Genomic DNA, 23,564 nt, shown 5'->3' on the forward strand with positions numbered 1-23,564 from the left:
CTATACGGCGGCGTTCGCTCCCGCAAGGCAATCGCCACACGTGCACACGTTGCCATTGAAGTCAATGGAACACGTGCACGTTTTAGCCTGAAAAAGGCAATCGATGGCTACAAGTCTCTTTCCAGCGCATGCGTGCTGCATAGGCAAGATCTAAAAAAAAAAGCATTTGTTTGTGAAGTTCACAAACAAATGTTTAATTTTTTTAATATAAGCGCCCCATGCTGTGCTTTCACTTTAATGGCGGTCGCGCCCCTATCTTTAGACGTGGCTCGCTGTAACCTGAATACGTTGAACAGCATCTAAAGAAAGGGGTGTGGCCACTATTAAAGTGAAAGCATGTTAAGGGGCGCTTTCACTGGAAAACAAAAAAAGGTTTCGTAGCGCGACTGCTAAAGTTAAAGTGGACCGCGCTAACAAATACAATAAATGAAGAAGCGCTGGAATAACAGCGGATCGCACTGGCAAATTAAATAAATAAAGAAGCGTGGTCGTTGTACTTAAAGCGGACCGTGCTGCCAAAGTAAATAAATAAAGAAGTGCGGCAACAGGAAATAAATAAGCGCGGCCACTATTGTTAAGGCGGACTGCTATTACTAATTACAATATAAAAGCAGGCGGCGTGCTGCCTTGTAGGAAAGCACGTCATGGGTGGACTAGAGGAAAATCATTAAAGAAGATAGTGCTCACAGACTAGATAAAGCAGACTGTGTAACAACATAAGTAACCAGTCCAGTCCTCCTGGGAGGTTACAAATGCAGACAAGGCGGTACCAAGGAGGAACTACAAAGCCTATTCATGAATCAAATGCAACAATTTAGAAAGGGTAGCAACAGGAGCCATTGAAAATCTGGGAGGGAAATGGGCAGCGCTTCTACTTCCCGCCTTAATACAGCATGCCTCACAGAGCAGTGCAAGCGCTGCCCAGGCTCAACCTAAAAATTTCTTTAGACCTAATACTTATATTTCCTTCCTCTCAAAGTACAACTCGGTGGACTGTGTATTTACTTCCAGCAATATTAAATGTGTAACTTGGGAGTGCCTACCCCACGTAATCCATCCACAACCGTGATGCCAGACTGAGAAGAAAATATTTTTCCTGTACAATTGGCTCACTGGTTAGGACTTGGCAGGTGTGGGGATGTAATAATCTGAACTGATTTGTCTGAGATCATTTTGATAAAGGATAGGCTGTTAGTAGTCGCTGAGTGCAATTGCTGTCTGGCGAAACAGTTTTGCGATAGTGGAGGATGCACTGTACAACGTTGCCCAAACTAGAAAACTGTAGTTCCCAGAAATCCTTTAGTTCTCATGTCGTTTGGAAATCGTGACTGCCATCTTGAATCTTTAGGTATATCTTTCCACGTGTTTCAAGGTGTCCTTGCTGGACAATCTTGCTATAATAGTGGTTCAGACAGAACCCTGCACTTGGGTTTGTATGGAGAACCATTGTACACCATTTACTTCAGAGCACAATGTTCAGCAATCAAATCAGACTTTGCAGGTATTGGGAACCTCAGATTATTGAAGGTTACTTACTTTACAGATGCAGTCACAGAACTGAAAGGAACTAACTTTATCATTTCAAAGGAACCTAAGTTCTTTCTTTCAACTGTAGGTAGTAGAGGATAGTTTAACTGTTATGCTTCAGGTTTGGACATATCAGTTTCTCTTAAAGAATACAGAGTGGGTTACTCAGAGATACCCCTGAGGTATATCAGATCTACTGATAGATTAGATGCCATTCGTAACACAGCAGATTGCTAAAGATATCCATTTGCTTTTAGATCCACAGATATCAATGCCTAGCAAAGTGATAAGTAAGAGGATGATATCCAGTGTCTGTTTTCCCTCTTACTTGATTACCCTTTTGCCATTTTCACTATTGCCCTGCAGTGCGGGGAGGTGGTAGGTGCAGTGAGGAGCAAAAGCATGCATTGCTCCCTTGGGATTTAGAGTACAAGGTTAGTGCTCTCTGTCAGCCAGGCTAGCTTCTTCCCTGCCTGTATGATCTGCCAATACATTGTGCATCTTGACGCAAAGACTGGCAACTGACAGAGTGGTCCTAATGCTCACCAAAGCAGCTGAAAGGCTAACGCGCCCGCGTCTCTCCTGACCTTACCTTCCCACTCCCCCTAACCCTCCCCCTTCTCCGCTCCTACTCCTTCCAGCTTCTGTCCTCTGCCCTCTCATGCCCTTGCCCTTTGTCCCCACCCTGTTTTTCTGTGAACCTCTTCCCTCGCCACGTGAGACTGATCTATTTTGTCTGATGCCCAATGGAGCTACCTTGTTTAGCTATAGGGGAGATGGGCCGGGGATTCCCTCCTTTGTCGTCACCTACCCAGTCGGTCTTTAGACAGACTTCCTTTCGTCTCTACGGTTGTCTCTTCCCTTATCCTCACTCTCCTTCCCTACCCCCACTACTTTCTCTCTCCCTTCTCTCCTCCCCTACCCCACACTACTTTCTCTGTCACTTCTCTCCTCCCCTAATGTATTGCCGACTGTTTGATTTAATGTTTACTTGTTCTTTTTCTGGTATATTGTTGAACAACATTGTTGCACTTCCTTTCGTCTCTCCTGTCGTCTCCTCCCGCATCCTCCCTCTATTTTTGTCTCTCCCTCCCTCCTCTCTCAATGTTTTGAGACTGAACTATTTTGTCTGATGCCCGATGGAGCTACTTGGTTCAGCTATAGGGGAGATGGGCCGTGGATTCCCTCCTTGGTCGTCACCTACCCAGTCGGTCTTTAGGCAGACTTCTTTTCGTCTCTCCTTATTGTCTCTTCCCTAGCTCCTATCCTCTCTCCCCTGAATCTCTCCCCTTGCCTGCTACTCTGCCTACCCTGCTGTCCTTTATGCCCTTTGACTAAGCACTCCTCCCCTTGTTGGGGAAAGATCCAATATTTATTCTCTGGAGTCTCAGCGAACCCGCTGAGTGAGTCCACTGCGCCAAGGGGGCCACTCACACTTGAGGTATGGTATGGCACCCCTTGCCAAAGCACTCCCTCTCCCCTTTTTTGGGAAGGATGCAGTATGTAGGCCTTGGAGTCTCAGAGACCCCTCTGAGAGAGTCCACTGCGTAAAGGAAGCCTCTCGTAATAGAGATAGGGAAGGGATACCACTTCCCCTGGGATCACAGCTTACTGGACTTTGGACGTTGCCTTGACTCGTCTACCGGTTTGTGTCCCCGTCTCCCTTCCCCTCCTCTCCCCATGCTGTGTCTCTCCCCCTCCCCTCCTCTTTCCCGCCTTCATTATCTATCTACTTCCCCTGCTCCAACCCCCCTCCCCTGAATCTCTCATCTTGCCTTCTTTTCCCCTTACGTATTTGTGCTTATTGTTTATCTTGACCTTACAAGTAACTATGTTGCCATGCTCTGAGAACTGTGTAACCTTTATAACGATGTAACCTGTAACTATGATCTGATGCTCATGTAAAGCGCTCTGATACCTCCGGGTCTAGCCAGCGCTATATAAAACTTAAAAAAAAAAAAAAAAAATATATATATATATATATATATATATATATATATATATATATATATACAGTGTTCATCTTGTTTTTAGGAATAAAATGTGTTTTGATTAGCAGAATAATATTATTTAAGTACTTATGTACACAATGATTTGGGATTTTGTGTGTACTAGTAAGTTAACCAGTTACAGGGAGCATGGCTGGAACATTTGTTCGACCACAGGCTCTTATGCAACCATCCTTATCTCACCATTCCTCCTTCTGCATATGCTACAAGTTTCACTTGTAATCACACTACGAGGACATATATATATAGATCAGTATAATGCAATATTTTGGTCCTGTGATTTTGTGCTACATATTGTTTTTGTGTTTTTATTTTTAGTCTTGTTCAACTCTACTTGAAGGATAATGGTCTATCAGATGCAGGCATTCGGAAAATGACCGCTCCAGTACGAGTATTGAAGCGGGGACTTCAAGAACTTGCAATTTTAGATGTATCTTGTAAGTTTAGTACCATTTGTGCCTTTTACATATTTGTCTCTTTAACTCACTCTATACTGGTCTTTAAAACTGTTTGCATTAAGAATTCACTTCTTTCTTCTAGTACGTTGTCTTCTTTCTTTAACTGTATGCAACTAGAATGATCTATGATGTAAACATAAAATCTGCGGTACTGCATACTACACCACACTTTAGGAATGGTAAGTGTTCTCGCACAATATGCATACTCGTATCACCACTGATAAAATCTGAGACCTAAAGTACACACATTTCCATCAGTCACACTCAACGCTTAGTTATTAGATTCCAGTACAACATACCTTTTCGTAAACAATATTTGCATGTACTTTAATGTATCCTAAAAACAAAATAAAACACATTATAGTCTAAATATAGTGTCTGTCAGACATTTATGCCTAGTGCTCTGGCTTTTTCCAAAGTATGTCATTTGTAAATCTGGAAATCACAGGAAGTTTTAAAATCTGACATTGAATTATTGTTGTGCGTACTCTTCTCCATCACCGTCTGCGCTTGAGAGAAGGTCCGTGAATCATGTGGCGCATAAATACTTGTAATATGTTCCTTTTAGGCAAGCATTACCTTTTAGAGTACTTTAATACTGTTATGCCCAATTCCTTCAGAGTCACAACATTTGTGATCCTCAGGTTTGAGTACTGGGACACATTTTCGTCCAGCATAGAAATGATTACAATTTGATGCGAGGGTGCAGACAAAGCACAAGGATCATACTGTGAGGGCTACAGTTTCTGCTCTCTGTTGTTCAGCTCTGGTTCTGCTGCAAAAAGAGCTTGGATTAGTTCAAAGTAAAGTGGCACACAGTAACTGCGGTGTTTATCTATCTTGTTTCTGTAGTCTCCTGAGTATGTGTTCGAGGTCAAACTCAACATAGACAGACAGCCACATCTAGTCATAAGACTCATCAGGCCACCCGGAGAAAAAAAGATACACTCTTTCCCGACAAATCGCACAATGGTTAGATAGAAACCAATATATCAGAATGTTCTGCTTTGTAAAGCTCTCCAAAACTACAAAGTAGTAGTAATATAAAGGTTTATTTAGAACATGATCTGTTAAACAACGAAAAGTATTCCATAAATGTAACATTTATTTTACATACATTTTCAGCTAAAAACCAATTTATGAATGAAAAAAGTCTTCGTCATAGACAAATGAAACCACTAAATTTCAATATACTAACGTCCCTAAATTAAAACCAGATTAACCTACGTTTAATGCTTCTGGATCTACTGGATCAATAATGCATCCAATACTAACTGTATTGCTAATTCTATAAAAACCTACCCAACGCATACATTACATCCAAATATGGCATATCATATAAGAATTGCAGGTCCTTCATCCAGGGTTTTTTTCCTTGAAAAATAGTTTAGAGCTTGTGGAGGCATTGAATACCACCTAAAAGAAATTGACCTGCCAAACAATATAGATATTTGTTTTTGCAATGCTTGCTGGTAAGTTCTCAGGTCACGCTCCCTGCGACGAATTATGGATGTGTGTCAAATATGGTTGTTCTTACTGATCATGTCTAAATCCATTCCAATGGGGAAACATTTTTGCTCACATATAAGTGTCTGTCCCATACATTTTCTGAGACTATGGAGTACGGCACACTGCTATCCTTGTCTCTCACGTTCTGGACTAATTTCCAAAGGTGTTTTGTGTCTTTTATAAATTGTACAACTATTGTTTCGTCCTAGTTCACTATATAATACAATACACATTTTTCCTTAATAAAGCAGAATACTCTGCTTTTGTTTCTCGACGGTTCTCTTGCCAATTAATCCTTCGATTCTAATTTTGGCTTAACTTTCTCAGTTTAACCATGTGGGGAATTTGCTACGTTTTGAGTTCGTATTTGATATATACTCAATATTTCTATTAAGAGAACCCACCAGACAATCAACTGTTTGCTTAATTGCCAGTGTATACCAATTTCTTGGCTCCCTTGAGCTTGTCCCCTGACAATCCAGATTCTCTGGGAATTGCATCTGAGCTATCAGTCAAAGCTGCTTTTCATTTATGTATGTTGCCAAGCGCTTGAAAAATTCTTTTTTTCAAGGAAATCAATTCTTCCCAGGCCCTCATTCCCATCTTTAATCTCCTAGATAAAGGCCAATGGTTACTATATGTTATATGTATTAGCTGGAAATCTCACACAACAAATAGTACCATGGCTGTGAATTAAATATATGCAAAAACAATCCTGGCTGATGGGGGCTGAAAGCCAGAAACCGGTTCTAGGATGCTTGTTTCCAGTCCAGAGAGGACCTGGCTTTGCAGTTCGGGCTGGACTGTTCCCATAGGGCACAGGGTCAAGACTGATTTGCATATGGCTGGGTTCAAACTGGAATGGCATGGTGAGCAAAAAAACGATGGATTTAGGGCCAGATCTCTGTACTGGGGTGAATGTATGACATTGTTATGCAGTCTGTCCATTAACTGTTGTTTTTGCAAGTGAATTAAATATAATCAATTTGCCCTTTCTGATTTTCTTTTGGGAAAGCTTGTCTGGCTTGGATTTCTTCTTCGAAGTGCCCATTTAGACAAACCCAGCATCTGCTACACACAGCTGCATCTCGTGTGCAGTTCTCGGCGAATACATATGGTGAATATAGTTGAAGGTATGTTGTATGCCATAAGCATACCCGCCTGATTGCTATCAGTCTGACATGGATTTAAACTCTTATTAAAGTCTGCCATGATTATAACCGGCAGATTTTAATAAGGCACATATAGATTACCTATGTCCTCCCTTAGGCATAATAATACCTGCTCCTTATTGAATTTGTATTTATGCATATCAACATGAGAAAATCGGAAGGTTATATGTTAAACAATTTTCCTTGTCAATTTCACTGTACAGTGGACCATCTTCTACCTGATAATTCCCTAAGCAGCAGAATCTATTTGCTTTTCTTAAATCATAACCTACACAACTCTTTCTACCTTAGGGTACAGTAGCATTTAGAATTCCTTGGGAGAATCTTTCTTTGCACCTCCAAGGTACCATCAGTCACTGATAGATTTGTTTGATTACAATTCAAACCTGCATGGTTTGTTAGGAATGCCTTTTTCACACTTCTCTCTTCTCTCTATTTGCTTCTGCTATACTATCCTCAAGCCTTGGCGGTTTAATTCCACCTCTGAATCCAGTTTTAGACTTTTTCACCAACCTCAAGTAAAGCAGTTCTTTACCAGTTTATTGTTAATAAAACCCACCTGTTGTAGATATTTTGAGGCCATTGCCCTTAGTGATGTACCATTTTAAATGCTTCAAAGAGGTGCGATCTATTTAGCAGAGTTCATTTTTTCCTTTTATAGTGTTTTTTTTAAAGTTTTCAAAAACCTTTATTAAACAAAATTGCAGAGCAAGATTACATACGGATATACCAATGCAAAGCACCATAGATATGCACACAATTGAGTCCGACAACATGTATCACAATCGGGGTTTTCCTTTTATAATAATATTAAAATGCTAAAGAAGATCAGTATTTGCCGATTTAAATTGTAGGTTTCTACTCATCCATTCAATAAATAATACCATATTCAGGTATAATTCCCTCTCGGGTTTATTCTTCTACTGGGGATCTACATGATCTTGCAGTTAATCTCCCTGTTTCCTAACCTTCATAGTGTTTCTTTCGAGGCATTTGTGGCACTTTTATGGTACTTGCTTAGCCATCTTGCTTCTGGAACTTGCTTTCTTAGTTGCAATCAGAAAGAATCTATTAAAAATGATGAGAAAAAGTATGTATTGACACAGTAAGAACATGGTGGGAAAGCAGATACATTGCATCTGGTTGTCATTGTGACTTTAAACATATGGCCATTCAATAATATTTAGTGTATCATTTAAATCAACACAAATATTATTTTCCACTTACTAATAAACTTTCCAACTTATTAACATTACCATCTAAAGAATAGACATTTTATTCAGTCCTAAGCGGTACCGAACTTACGTCGTAGATATCACATACAGATATTTTCTTGTTATCCACTGAACTGTTTCTGGAAATTGGAACTTGTGACCTTTGGGTTACGCAAGGAGCTCTGTAATAACCATTCAAGCTCACTGAGAATCTTACTAGGATTTGTTCCTGTGACCTGCAGGTTCATTGTAGTGATTTCTAGAAGGTTCTTTAATATTGGTACTAAACCTGCTAGCATGTAGTAACAAGTGTCATTTTTTAGGTCGGAGGCCTAAAAGGCTGCGCTTGCGCAGACTTAGGCTGGAGATTTAATGACTCTTAGTGCGCTGTAGGTCCCGCCTCCCTGCCCTCGCTCTCCTTTATTGGCTGGCTTCCTAAACGGAGGCCAGCCATTGGAGGAGAGATCAGTCACTCCGTTGTAGCCCCGTCCTTTTCGGATTTGGGGGCGTAATTTTTGATGTTCTTTAGACAGTGACGTTGTCCGTCACTCAGAACATCAAAACCACGCCCCCAAATCCGAAAAAATTTCGGAGTTGCTGCCGCCATTTTGGTTCACCGGTTGAGGAGTCCGCATCTCTGCTTTCCTTCCCTCCCCAGTCAATCCGGTGTAGTTTGGGGTCATATTTCCATGCCCCTGGCTCACTTCGGTTCCCTGCGATCCCCCTTCCAAGTTCCCTTCTGCCCAACCCGAGAGCATGCCCCTGGCTCACTTCGGTTCGGTTGCAGAATCCCTGTTAATGATAGCAATAGTCCTTCCTGGAAGTGCATGTAGTAAATGTTATCCCACAGCAACTCACTGAAGGCTCAAAGTACTTCTATCAATCAGTGCACCTGCCCTGCTCACGGACACTTATTTTATCAACCGCAGAGAATGAGAGGCTGAGCGGGAACCTGTCATCAGCAGGACCACAACCCGCTATGCCTCCGTACCCTATATCGTATGATGTGATAGATATGGGATGAAACACTATAATATGATCTGATCTGAAAAAAGCTTCCTGCCAATGAAGAAAGCGTTGGATTACAAAATAGCGCTTTCTTATGACACCCACATAAAAGTCTGATCCCACCTGTGCTCCCCTTCATTTTACAATGGCTTTCTTTTTCACAGTGTTAGGTATCAACCTTTGGCTTACAAAATGCGTCATTTAGTGGAAATATATATTTACACATTTTATACATGTATGCGCTGGGTTGGAGGCTGTGCCTGTGTGCTGCAATACTTTGCACACACCACAAGTCACGTAACCTTTTCAAAGGTGCTCGTTTTCTCTACCTCGAGGTGCAGAGGCTGAAAGGATGAGCCGGTTCTGTCAGGGCTCGAAGTGCAGACAGACCAGGCCCACCGGGGACTTGCTGCTTACACACAATCCTCTTCAGCAAGCGCATTAACCCACTCAGCAGTCTTGCCGCCTACAACCACTTTATGGTTTCACTTTTAAGCAGACGGGAAGCTCCGGTGGTTGGCCTCGGATGTGCGTTGCAGAGTCTGCCGGCTCACGAGCCACGGGGAATTCTGCACTTTGAAGGATTTCAGTTATTTAATTATGTATTTTATGTTTAGTGCTTTCGCCCGCCCCTGGCGTCACCCTTCAGCACAGCATGGAAAAATGTGGACGACGCGCCTTCCTAATGTGTGTACTGATAGATTTGGAAAGCGTCTCACAACAGAGCTAATGTGCCACAACACCCCCACATACATTACAGAAGAAGGGAACCCCGCCATTTTAGAGACCCTGGGGAAATTAACAGTTTAGTAAACAGTGATTCTCTTAGGCCATTAAGGAAAAGGAGTATTTAAAAAAAAAAGAGAGAATTTCACTCAACAGCCGGCTGCTGCTTCTCCCCGTCCTCTTCGGGCGATGCAGGAAGCAGACTAACCTGAGCCAATAGCAACCCTGCTGTCATTAGCATGATAGTAGTGTCATGATTCGTCGTGCTTGCTGTCCCCTGTTCCTTTGTGCTTGCTGCCCCCTGTTCCTTTGTGCTTGCTGCCCCCTGTTCCTTTGTGCTTGCTGCCCCCTGTCCCGTCGTGCTTGCTACCCCCTGTTCCGTCGTGCTTGCTGCCCCCTGTTCCGTCGTGCTTGCTGCCCCCTGTTCCGTCGTGCTTGCTGCCCCCTGTTCCGTTGTGCTTGCTGCCCCCTGTTCCGTTGTGCTTGCTGCCCCCTGTTCCTTTGTGCTTGCTGCCCCCTGTTCCTTTGTGCTTGCTGCCCCCAGTTCCTTTGTGCTTGCTGCCCCCTGCTCCTTTGTGCTTGCTGCCCCCTGTTCCTTTGTGCTTGCTGCCCCCTGTTCCTTTGTGCTTGCTGCCCCCTGTTCCTTTGTGCTTGCTGCCCCCTGTTCCGTCGTGCTTGCTGTCCTCTGTTACGTTGTGCTTGCTGTCCCGTTACGTTGTACTTGCTTGTGCTTGCTGCCCCCTGTTACGTTGTGCTTGCTGCCCCCTGTTACGTTGTGCTTGCTGCCCCCTGTTACGTTGTGCTTGCTGTCCCCTGTTACGTTGTACTTGCTTGTGCTTGCTGCCCCCTGTTACGTTGTACTTGCTTGTGCTTGCTGCCCCCTGTTACGTTGTGCTTGCTGTCCCCTGTTACGTTGTGCTTGCTTGTGCTTGCTGCCCCCTGTTCCGTCGTGCTTGCTGCCCCCTGTTCCGTCGTGCTTGCTGCCCCCTGTTCCGTCGTGCTTGCTGCCCCCTGTTCCGTCGTGCTTGCTGCCCCCTGTTCCGTCGTGCTTGCTGCCCCTTGTTCCGTCGTGCTTGCTGCCCCCTGTTCCGTCGTGATTTAACGATTAAGCTATTGGCATTGTAAATGACAATGCCATTTATTTATGATTTTAAAAAAAAAATGTCATGAGCAATGCTAATAGCTCTACCTTTAATAATGCCGAGACCATTGCATTGTAAATGCTTGTTTCTTTTTGCAGTTTTATTTAGCGTAAACTCGATCCAAAGGTATTGGAGCACTTTGCATGAGCACCAATTACATTTCACAAGGACACATGCATTGTTTATAGGCATGAGAAGATGAAGTGATTTGCCGAGAATCACAGGATGTTGAACAAATGCCAAACCTCGAACCTGGTTCCCCAGTGCCATAGTTGGCAGCTCTGGCCATTGTTTTGGTCTAAATCTGAAGCAGAGGAAAGATTACTGTCAAAGCCTAATCAATCATTGGCCTTTCTCATCAAATAATTTAAAGATTTGACATTCACAGAACATCACAATAAGCCATAGTTTTCAGTTAACCGCATGGCTGCTGCGGTGATTTTTGCGCTGTGCTGCAAATGATCATTTTGCTGTTTACATGACGAGCTCAGCTCGTCATCAGCACACGACACCCGTGGGTGATGACGAGCTGAGCTCGTCATCAGCAGCGAAAGAGTTAAAGTATGAAGAGGACTAGTCAGATGTCCTTGAATTCCTTTATGATGTAATTTTTTATAGCCACAAATTCATGGTCAATTGATAGGATCTCTCAATCCTTTCAAAATTTTTAAAAGATACAGAATCAACAATGAAGGACTTCAACCACAGTTTTTACATGTAAGTCTGCCACATAATCTACTATTATACTAGGTTTAATTTTTCCAGACGCTTTAGCAAACATAAAATCTACGAGACGTTTGGAAATTAACTGTTGCATTGATATCTCTGCTTAAGATATTTCCATTTGAAATTGCACTTTCCAAATTGACTTTACTGATCAGATATTCACAGGTATCTGTTTAGTAGTCATTGAGGGACGATACCATAACTGAAGCTTCTCAGCATTCCTGCATAATACTTCCTTGCAGCATGCCCCAAGATGGATCCTAACAAAGGAGCCATACATTACAGTTGCATGAAAGAACTAATCGGGAAATTAAATTTGGTATCCTGAATTAAAGCAGGAGAGAGTAAAGACCACCCTGTAACCGGCACTGATTGCCATGGAGCCTTGAGAGATTTTGCTTTTTTTGTTGATGCACGGAGTATCAAGAACCCTAGTGTATGTAGGTGTTTTAACTGTATTCTAATGTGTTCTTACAGCATAGCACTGGTCCTGGGCCTGGTTGGGCAGAGCCTACGGTCTGTCAGTCAGCTACCACCAGTATCAGTCAGCAAAATTTTGAGGGGTGCCCAGGGCATAGAATGACTTTGCAACAGGTGGGATAAAAAGTTTGTGATGCAGGCGGTGATATTGTCTGATGGTGTGTGAGTGCAAGCAGAAACTGAGGGCGCGGACTAATCAAACTGATCAGTCTGTCCTTCACGTTATGCATAGTTGGCTGTGCTGTTGTGTTTTTCTAATGTGTTTGTGAGGGAGTTGCACGTGTTAGTGAAATTTCCCCTGAATACCACCTCTCCTTGACCTCCTTGCTCAGCTAAGGATCAGACAACACTGCTGAGTGTGGGACCCCTACAATGACTCTTTTGCGAGCGTGCAAGCCTGATGTCAGCCTGCGTGCTCCAGCCCCACAAAACTAAGCTTGCATTTAAGAGCTGTATTTATTAGAAAAAACATTTCACTATCAAATAACTCAGAGGTGAGAAAACCTATTGCACAGCAATTTTAATAAAATGGACTAATCAGCTGTACTAATATTTGCTGGTGCACTGTCCATATTCCATGCATTATAATTAACAGGACAACATCTAGTAGCTTTAATGTGAGCTCATATGTGACTCATGCTTACAACAAGTAATGGGGCGGAGTGCTGACTGCGATTCTCTCTATAAGCTCTGTGAGACAGCCAGAGTTGTCTCTAACCCAATCTAAATATTTGTGAACGTTGAAGATGTCCTGCTGGTAACAACTGGAAATTGAGGCACTGAAGATGAGATTCAGGAGTCACTGTGCAGAATATTTGCAGAACATTTAGCAGAAGGAGCTGCTGTGAATTAGACTTCATGACACTAGTTGGGCACAGCGGAAGCTGTGGTATGTCATGCAGGATTTACAACACAGTGGTGTGGTAGTGCGAGGCAATCGGGATGGGAGATGCTAGGAGAAAGGAAAGCAAGAATGATGAGCTTTGGGTACAGGCCAAGCAAGACTAGAAACGATGTGTTGGTGGAAGAAGCATCTCTCCTGTTGTTCAGTATGGAGAATTGGTACAGGTGGAAATGTGAAAGCAGGTTGTTGCAGAGCAGGTTTAATTTTTTGCCAGTGGCTGCGCTCCTCTCCTGGTCTTCCTTTAGGTTGGTTTAGAGGAACCGAAGCTCAAGGGTGATCATAAGGTTTGTGAAATGGTTACGGTTTTGTAGATTGGTAGGACTAAATGTGTGAATGCCTTTGTATTCATTCATCTATTATATATTCAGAGCGTGAAGGTCTAAAGGGCAGTACCCATGTGATCTGTGTAGCTGAAGCCATAGACTATAATTGCTGCAAATGTCTGGCCAATTTGCAGATGTTTGCCTGTGTTTTTATTGAATGTTCCAAGTAGAGTGCTGCATTCTAATCTGCTGGGAATAAATGGCAAGCTAAGATAACTGAGCCACAATATTTAGAGAAGTTAGGTATGTTATGTTATGTTATGTTATAGGGTATTTGTTAAGCACACTGCTACTCCGAGGAGTGTCCCGGCGCTATCTTGACCCAGAACAGAGCAAATGCAGGAACATCCAGCCATAACTAACTAGTCTGCACTACTGTTGAAAAAGCCAGGTTTTTAAACTTTGCCTAAAGCTGAGGAGATCACGTTCTTGTCTAAGGGACAAAGGGAGACTATTCCATAATTTTGACACTACCTCCTGAAAGGAGCGACCTCCTTTGTAAGAACGGTAAAACTTAGGCACAGTTGTCAGTTGCTGGGATGATGATCGCAAAGTTCTGAGCGGTTTGTAGGGCTGAATTTTATTCCTAATGTACGGGGACCCGATGTTATTTAGGGCCTTAAAAGTTAGAACCAGGGATTTTAAAATGACCCTCTGTCTCACTGGTAGCCAGTGCAAAGACCTAACGTAGAGGGACATGTGTGATCTGGGTCCGACCATGAGCAGGGCCCTAGCTGCCACATTTTGAACTACCTACAGGCGGTTCAATAAGTAGTTCGGTAGGCCCAGGTACAACACATTTACGTAGTCCAGCCTTGATGTAATCAGGCCCTGGACCACTGTTTTCCTGTGAGGGATAGGAAGCAGAGGGAGGATGTTCCTCCTTATTTTTAAAAGCCCGAAACAGGTGCCAGCAACTGATTTGAACCTCGGACTTCATAGTCATGTCGAAAGTCCAATTTTACTCCTAGATCTTTTGCGGTGGAGACTGGTCTTACAGGTGGAGATAGATTATTAGGCCACCATTGATGCCACCCATCCCCTGGAGTGTGTCCAAAAAAGATAATTTCTGATTTGTCAGAGTTGCAGAGCAACTGATTTTGCCTAAACCAGTCGAACACCTTGGTTAGGCAAACATTGACTTCATTTCCATTAAGCACCTCATCCTTCTCACAGGTGAACAGCAATTGCTTGTCATCTGCGTACGATATAATTTTTGCCCTGTATTGTTCAGCTAAAGGAGCAAGAGGGCAATGTATATATTAAACCGGGTCGGACTTAAAACAGAACCCTGTGAGACCCCTACATGCAGTGGAGGAATGTGGGCTGAAAAAGGAGGCGCCCAGACTGTTTGCTGGCGGTTGTCCAAAAAGGAAGTAAACCATCTGAGCACCGTGCCCAGAATGCCGCTCTTCCTCAATCTATGAAGGATGCGGTCACGTGGCACGTTGTCGAAGGCCGCCGAAGGATCTAACAATATCAGCACAGCCTTTCCTCCTCTGTCAAGGGTGGTTTTAATTGTCTCTGAGATTTCCAATAGAGCCGTTTCTGTACTAAAGTTTGCTCTAAAACCTGACTGACTCGGGTGAAGCACCTGGCTGACCTCAATAAAATCTGATGATGATGGCATTCACATTTTTCGCTAAAGCCTAGGAGAAATATGGTAGAAGCGATATTGGTCTATAATTGCTGGCTACCAAGGGGTCATCTAATGGTTTTTTTAGGAATGGAAGAATTTTTCCATGCTTCCAATTTTCTGGCATCGTTCCTTCAGACAAAGAAAGATTCAATATCTGATTGACAGCTGGATTTATTACCTCAGCAATCAATGCCAATGTTCTTGCTGGGCAGGGGTCGGAAGGGGTATCCGGATTTTAGGGCCTTCATGATTTTAAGTGAGCTGGCCATAGGCGTAGGCGAGAACTCCAGAAGGGTATTCTCCGTAGTGGGGCATATGGGGAGAAGCCTATCAGTACTCCTGTCCCCGTCCTGGCGGGGGTTACTCTTGGAGTCCTGTATGGTTTGGATTTTCCTATAAAAGTCTTGTCAATATCGTTTGTCCATGAATCAGTAGGGGCAAAAGAGCTTTTAGAAGCATTAGGTGCAGAGAAATACTTAACAATCTTGAATTTCTTTAGCCTAGTTAGCCGCTTGTTAAATTTTTACGGCCAAAACCTTTTCTTTTCCACTCAGACTTTTACATAGTGGGCTTTCAAAGCCGCTTTGAACGTAATTTTATTTCTAGGATCGAAATTCTTTCTCCGTAGGCGTTCTAGATTTTCACATGCACTTTTACTTTTCCTTAGGGTCTCAGTAAACCAAGGTGCTGAAATTCTGCCTTGTTTGGCCACTCGTAATTTAATGGGGGCTAGCTGCATGGCACACTCCTGAAGCCAGTCTTCCAAAGAAGATACATCATGCTCTACATTATTGTTGACTGGTATAGGATGTTGGCTAAGCATAGCAGTTAAAGCCTCAGATGTTATTTGATCGAAAGATCTGAAACTTTTCGACCAATTTTTACAGTAAAACTGGGACTTAGTATTGTACATTAGCTACACATTTCCTTCCTCGTCCTACTACATACTCTGGGTGAATGTGCCCATGCACCCTTAACTTCTCACTACTTTCCAAGCTATTTATTTTGTTTCTCTTATTGAGTTAAAGAATCTACCCATAACTCTCCTCTTTCCCCTTTAACACTTCTAGTACCTTTTTTGTGCACTATTGTTTCCCTTCAAGAGCTGTAGAAGATTTAGCTGGGGTGGTAACCTTCGTAGTTTCTAATAGTGCTCGGCCCCTTTACTCATAGCTTATTCAGTAAGTGATTTTCTTTTTCTTATTACATATGAATGTAGACTGTGTGTTTGCAGGGCACCGCATGCATTTTAATTGAGGCAGCTGGTTGTGGCGTTGCATGTTTTCTGATAAATTTGCAGTTGCAGGAAACCACATTCATTTTAGTTGAAGCGGAGGCTTGTGCAGCATGTTTTGAGATTATTTTGCGGTTTCAGTGCCCCGCAGACTTTTTAGTCAGAGCGGCTGCTTGTGACGTTGCATGTTAGTCAGTTTAGGGTTGCAGGACACTGCATTTATTTTAGTTTCTATCTGTGGCGAATTGCACCACATGTATTAGTGGTTACAGCTGCTACTTAGGGCACCACTCACTGTCTTCATTCATTGCAGTTGCACAGCACCGCTTTTATCTTTAGATCTCGGCTAGATAGCTCATTCGCTGTCTCAGAGAGACTGTTGTATTCAATATGTGGTCTTCACCTAGCCCATAGGCATTCCATTTGGTGGCTCCATCGTCGCTCTCATATTCTTTCTCCCCATTTGTCCATGTCATGCATATGTCCCATGCCTCTTCCTGTGTTTAATCCTCCCCGAGAGCATGGACCAATTGCTACTATCCATCTACTGCTCCCATTTTAGTAACTGTTCTAGAAACTACTTTTATCTTTGCTTTTGAGCACTTCACACGAGCACCCGCTCTGAGCTCTGTGTCAGTAAACAGGCCTGTAAATCTAGTTCCTACCTAGTCACATTTGCTGCGCGTTCAGAGACCAAGGTCAAACGTCAGACGCAGTTCTCGAGGTGTGCCTGTTTGTTTTCTTTATATGACTTCAAAGTGAGATAATTGCACATTTAAGTGCGGCCAGGCGGAGACAGGCGACGGCAGAGTGCAGCCTCATCTGTGGGAAGCAGCTTCTTGCCTGACGCTCGCGCTGACACTGCAAGCCTTGCACTCCAGGAGTGGCCCATGCAGGTAAGAGCGGGGGTCGAAGGGGACTCGACAGACTATTAAAAGGGAAAATTAATTATTTATGTAATTTTCTCTCTGCGGCGTCTGTCCAGACACTTCGCCCTACCGCTCTTCCTTGCACGGGCCGCTCCTGTTGCCCTCCTTGATTACTCACCAGCACCACAGCAAGCTTTGTAGCAGTGTCAAGGCACTGTGGTGGCATTCCAGACAAATGTGCAGGCTTCCCAACCCCCTCGTTTTTTAGGTTTCGCTGGGGGACGGAGCCGTTAGGCTCCTCCTCGAGAGAAATCTATTGAGTACAGTAAGGCACTCTGGAACACGCCCCCCGTCCCATTGGCTAGCTCCATAAATGGAGCCTAGCCATTGGACGAGGGGCCTGTCCATCAATGCCGGACCAGACACGGGGGCGTTCCCGAGATTCTTTGGCTTTTGCCGACGTCACGCGACGCCGGGAACGCCCCCGAGTCTCCTCCGGCCGGGCCGTGCTTGCTGCTGTCCTGCCTTGTGTCCCTCCTCCCGCCGTCCCCACGTTTCCCGCCTCCCTCCCGCCGTCCGTTCCTCTCGTGTCCTTTCCCGCCCCCCTCCCGCCCCCTGTGTCCTCTCCCGCCCCCTCCCGCCGTCCGTTCCTCTACCGCCCCCCCCCCCCGTGTCCTCGTAGGTGCTGCCGCCATTTTTTTTTACTTTTTTTTAATCCGCGGCTGCCCACGCCGCACTTGTGCCAATTTTCGTGCCTCATGCCCCCTGTGTCCTCTCCCGCCCCCCCGTGTCCTCGTAGGTGCTGCCGCCATTTTTTTTTATCCGCCCGGGGGTCAACCGGCAGCTGCTCGGCACCTTGGCCGAGGCACGAAGGGGCTGCGACCGCATTGGTGGCTCGTCGGCAGAGGCGCGCTCTGATTGGCCGCTGCAGTGGGCCTGTCCCCGTGAGCTGCGCCGCCGTTGGTTGGAGCCTCGCCGCGTCATCAGGATCTGCCCCGGGAGCCGCGCTGTGAGTGGCTGACTCCGGGGGAACCCTCGACGTCAGCGGAGGCCAGTGGGAGCTGCGACGGGGGCCGTGCCTGCGAGGGTGAGTCTTCGGCCCAGAAGCTGGGGGAGATCGCCTTCCACCCCGCACCCGCTGAAGAGAGGAAGTATGTTATGTGAATCATGCATGATTTATACATTAGCATTAACGGGTCATTGCAACAGTCGTTTTGGTAATATGGATGGCGTTCCAGTGGGTGATGTACAGTAGCTGCTGGGAGGGTGCTCTGAGAATGGACAGTGGAAATGTACATCAGCAGGCACTGGCTGGACGCTTCATAGGGGACTTTAGGGGGAGTCGCTGTTTACCTTCTCAAAGCTCTCACAGCTTCCCAGAGGACTCCTCTAAGGCCTTCTCACTACTATTGCTAGGGCCGTCTCACTAGTAGTGCGTGACTCCTTGTCTTTTCTCCCCCTCTCTCCCTTTCCGTGGTACAACAGGCATTCTCCTCACATGAAAACTGCACACTGTTTGCGTTTCTCTTACCTCCTCACACAACCCAACCCTCTCCTCATTGAATGCACATCAACGAACCATCCCTCCTCTAACCACAGCGCTTCATAGATTGCTGACTATGCCTGCCCCAAAGCCACGGCAAAGCCCACATCCTCTACTATTACACCCACAACACTGCACACTCCACCCTCCGCACATGCATCACCAGCCATTGCCCCATCCTCCCTGAACATAACTGGGACTGGCAGCCCTTCTCTCACACACATGCTGGCCTTCTTTCATGCATATTTATACAATGCGTCTTCCTCAAGCCACACCCTCTCTTTGCACCTAACCAGCCCTCCCACTTTCATTCCACGTCACTGTCCTTTCCAGTCCCTTTACACTCTAACCGTACCTCCTATAACGCGACACCATCGCACGACTCTCCCACCAACTCACATGTACTCACCGACCTTACACGTTACACAGATGCTGTCAGCCTGCTCGTTTTAAACACACCTATTTTCTCCATCTTCAGCCTGTGATGGAGGCAGACATAGTGCTGCTTATTTCGTACATCTCAAGCCTGTGATGGATGGAGCTGCTTCTATGCTGCATCTTCTCTAGAGTGGCTTTCCATGGTAGGATATTCGTTTTTTCTGCCCTTTTCACCTTCCACTCTGCATGCAAGACCCTTTCTTACCCTTCCATTATGACAATAAAGCACTACTTTGAAGGAGAACGCTCCTCGTATTGCAGCACCATCTCCGGCCTTGCTGTGTCCACTTCATGTTAGGTCTTTGGAGGTATGTGCCCTGTGGTATGGCAAACGTTCCTCTGGCCCTAATGTAAACAAGGAGAATGAGTCCTCAATGTACCATTGGGCCTCGGTGCCACTGCACCTGAAAACTATTGATAGCTATACTCGTTCTTGTAACCCTGTGCCTTTTAGCCTCTTATAGCGTAAGACAATCCACTGTAAATGATGCCTGGAAAACTAGCTGCCAATCAGGACAGTGGAAGCAGACCTGAGTGAAAACCCTGTGTTGTGTGAGCATCTATCTTGTTGGAAGAACCTACGGTTGGCATTGATTACATATATCTGTGTGGAATAGGTGGCATGATACATGTGTACACATCAGCAGAGTGACATGCCATGTATAACAGTAGCATTTCACAAGAAAGCACCTGTTAAAGCAGAGTAGAGTACTGTCATGTAAGCACCACTTCAGGCACTATATGGGCCACTTTTAGCAATCCTTTGCATTACGGTGCTCACACCCTTCTTTTATCGAGCCAGGGCCCTTAAATCTGCTGCACAACAAATCTGGTGGAACAGGCAGGATTCTGCTTCCTTCCTTGTCCATGCATTCAAAATACACGTCCTTATTTTGCTCCAGGCATCAGTGGCCATTGTGTCGACAGTCTCTCACTGCATTGTAAACGGTGTGTGCCATTTTGTCTCCATCAAAGAAACCTATAATGATTTTGTATGAGTTACGCAATGCATATAGCTATGAGGATCACCTTGCTACTAGTTGACAAGCTGTGTGTATACAACAATAGCAGGATTATATATATATCTATTTTTTTTTAGCAAAAATACGCCGCACTCAGAAATCCTTCACTTCAGGTATTTAATTAAGTAAACAGAGCCAGTCTGTCACACCGACCTGTTTCGGCCACGCAGGGCATTTCTCACTGTTGGAGGACACTACTTTATAGCCTGATAACATTTCTTGCTAATAAAGAGATCAAAGAGGGGTTCTCAATACCAATCATTAAGAAAACAACTGAGATGCTAAAACTTACAAGAGCAGGTGGCACAGATAACTTATCAGCAGTAATAATAAAAACAGCTATTCCCCTTGGAACAACTTGCTCCACCTGCTTTTTCAAACAAATTCTCCTGAAAAGAGCTTCCTAGATTGCTGGAAGGGGCAGTCCCTCGAATCTGGGGTACACCTCCTCCACCTCTGGCCAAGTTTGACCCCCCCGCCCCACGTATGGAGCTCTCCCTTCATTGTTTACCTCCTCTCTTTCATCACTTCTCCCTTACCCTCCCTCTATTTCATGCTAGAGGCTTCATGCGAGCCTCAGCTGGTGAAACTCTGCTTCTGTGCCACCCCTGACCTCTGCGTGGGGCTCTTTGCATGTGTGTGGGGCTCTTTGCGTGTGTGTGGGGCTCTTTGCGTGTGTGTGGGGCTCTTTGCGTGTGTGTGGGGCTCTTTGCGTGTGTGTGGGGCTCTTTGCGTGTGTGTGGGGCTCTTTGCGTGTGTGTGGGGCTCTTTGCGTGTGTGTGGGGCACTGCGTGTGTGTGTGTGGGGGGGGCTCTTGCGTGTGTGTGGGGGCTCTTGCGTATGTGTGTGGGGGGCTCTTGCGTGTGTGTGTTTGTGTGGGGGGCTCTTGCGTGTGTGTGTGGGGGGCTCTGGTGTGTGAGGGGGGCTCTTGTGTGGTGTGTGTGGGGGGCTCTTGTGTGTGTGTGTGTGGGGGGCTCTTGTGTGGGTGTGTGTGTGCAAATGCAATACGTCTTGCATTTGCGACAGAGTAAGCTATTGGCATTGTAAATGAGAATGCCATTTATTTATCTGTTTTCAAAACCAACACATAAATAAAAAGTTTGTCATTTACAATGCCAATAGCTCAAACTTTTCCGAAGGCGAAACCGTTGCATTGTAAATGCTTGTTATTAATTATTTCCACACTTCCTGCTCGACACGCTTTGATCACTTTACTAGGACTCAAAGCACAGCGGAGCTGTTGGTGAGCGGCATGACTGGAAGTTTGGGAATGGCATCTGTCGGAGAGGCAGGCACAGACTAGCAGTGGCGAAGAGTGAGTTTTGACCATGTTATTTTGATCGCAACTCCAGGATTCGGTTAGTAACAAAGCAACCATTTCAAATATTTGTTAACTCACCTGGCAAAGGCCTGCTTTGTCGTTAGCGGGCACCGCCATGGTGTGCACCCACAAGCCACAACAATACTTACTTTTCCCCTTTCAGGGATCCCAAACTGACCTGTCTCCAGCATAGTACACCTTAATCCAATGTGCATATATTGGACGTTCACCCCCATCCCTGTGCCTCACAAGTATAAAGAGTCCAGCTTTCCTCTTCCACTGGCTGCTGTTTTTTTAAAGCACCACATAGCGCAAGGGGCCTTCAGGCGCCTTTAGTTCTCAAATTGGCGAGTCAAAACGACAGCTCTACTTTTATTTATGCCGTTAAGGTGCCACCATTGTAGGCGGTATTTGACTACACAAGAGGTCCGTATTCTGCTAGAGGAAGTGGGCTGCTTTCTGGCCACAGAGCGCATACATTGTACTGTGACTGATGGTATACATGATTTTCATTTCCAAGTACATGTGATGTGTCAATCATGTTCGAGTACCATTTCATGCTTTACGGTATAATAATGAGACGTCTCCACGGCACACAATCTACCATCCATGGGTGAAGGAAGGGGATCTCATGTGGAGGGGTTTTAGAGCTGTGTAAAGTTGCAGGATGCTCCCCCCCCCCCCACAACCACAAGCTTTTGTGAAGTTATCTGAAAAACTTAGCCAATATTCCCAAAAATCCACTTTCAATTGATGAAGAACCAGCAAAATACCATGTTATGGATTATTTTGCAGCAACATCCTTCGATCTCGTGCTGCAAAATTGAAATACAAGAATATTTGCTGAAAACTAAATCACCTGAGGCATAATTAGAAAAGAAGCGCAACAATCATGAACTTCACCAGATTCTGATTGAGGAATAAAACCGTAACCCACTCTCAGTGCAGCATGTGCTCCAGGGTGATGCACTTTTTGTTGAACAGCCTGTTCTTCGGTGTAAGCACAAAGCTGCAAAGCACTTGAGACTAAGAGGCGCTGTCTGTGTGCCAGAACCCAGACCCTCTGCTAAGGCTTTCCTCTCTTCATAACTGACCGCATGGTATTGCAAGTTCACGTTTGGTGTGTGATTTTTACTGATGGGCACTGTTCCTTGACTGTGTTGACTTTCCATCGTAATGACACCTGGTTATTTTTTCCAAATGGATAGTGAGGATTCTTGCACGTATGACGCATGCCACAGGCTTGCAAATGGTGCAACTCTTGGTCCAGATGAGCCTCACTAGTGGATCACCCCAATCAATGTGCTATATTTCGCCTCTAGCCTCAGCATCGCAACCTACTCTGAATTTCATGCCTTCGAATAGGGAACATTGTGCTTTTTTATTTTTTATTTTTCTTCACATCTGCTATCTTACCCAGTTTTTATATAGCCTAATTTGTCCAATGACTTGATCTCTTAGTCCTGTGTTCATATCATGTCTGAAGTTTTAGGACTTGCCCGTGGCACAGTCCGTGGACGGGCACTGCCCTCTATTAGTAGGCATGGGTTAAAGCGACTGTATATTATTCCCTGTATATGACTTTCAGAAGGCAGGTGGGTCTTGCCACCTGCTGGTTAAATCTGTGTGTATTTGGTGTGTGCTTGGGTTGTCTCTGTGGGGAAAAGTGATGAAGGGTTGGTACCTACGAGCTCTTGCATCTTAGCTGAGTGAATAGTGATGCATGTAGGATTGCATCATCAAGAGCTGCAGCGTATAGGCGCTGTGTCAAGCAGCTCATTTTACTCAAAATTCACGTGCTAGGTCGGTGCTTTCATAGACTGCTTTAGTGAATGACTTAGCTTTTGGCTAGTGATCTCTAGCATGGATTCTGTCGGTTTCTGTTTGCCCTTTTTTGTATTTTCCCAATTCCCTTTATCCGACTGCATATGCACTTATTGGCAGACACCTGAATGATCAGGAGACACGGGCTTAGTGAGACAGCCAGACTCAAATTTTACTAAAAAAAAGTTGTTGCCGGCTCATACTTATGGACCAACCAAAGCCGTTGAGCACAATTCGCTTCAGGCAACAGTGACCATGACGAAAACTACCTGGATCCAAAAAGGTTTAGGACTGATGTCCAAAATAGTTCCAGGAGGGCCGGATCAATACCATATATTAGACCACAGTGAAACTTCGTTTTCTAGAATTTGGCCTGAGAGTTTGGAGCAGAAGATGGTGTTGATTGAAAAACCCAAAATGTGTTCACTGTGTACAAGATTAGAGACTCTGTGTCTGAAATAGCGGTAGCGGGCCTT

The 23,564-nt window shown here is 44.8% G+C and overlaps 1 protein-coding gene across 1 annotated transcript in view; it reads left to right on the forward strand.

Annotated features, from left to right (window-relative positions):
- LRRC42 (leucine rich repeat containing 42) overlaps window positions 1-23,564 on the forward strand; it is a 173,592-nt gene that overhangs the window by 69,149 nt on the left and 80,879 nt on the right. Inside the window, exon 4 of the mRNA XM_086952500.1 lies at window positions 3,855-3,973. Within this exon, the coding sequence (XP_086808626.1) occupies window positions 3,855-3,973 (119 nt within the window). The remainder of the gene's footprint in view (window positions 1-3,854; window positions 3,974-23,564) is intronic.

The sequence above is a fragment of the Lissotriton vulgaris genome, chromosome 1_1 (genome assembly GCF_964263255.1).
Source record: "Lissotriton vulgaris chromosome 1_1, aLisVul1.2, whole genome shotgun sequence".
NCBI classification, from domain to species: domain Eukaryota; kingdom Metazoa; phylum Chordata; class Amphibia; order Caudata; family Salamandridae; genus Lissotriton; species Lissotriton vulgaris.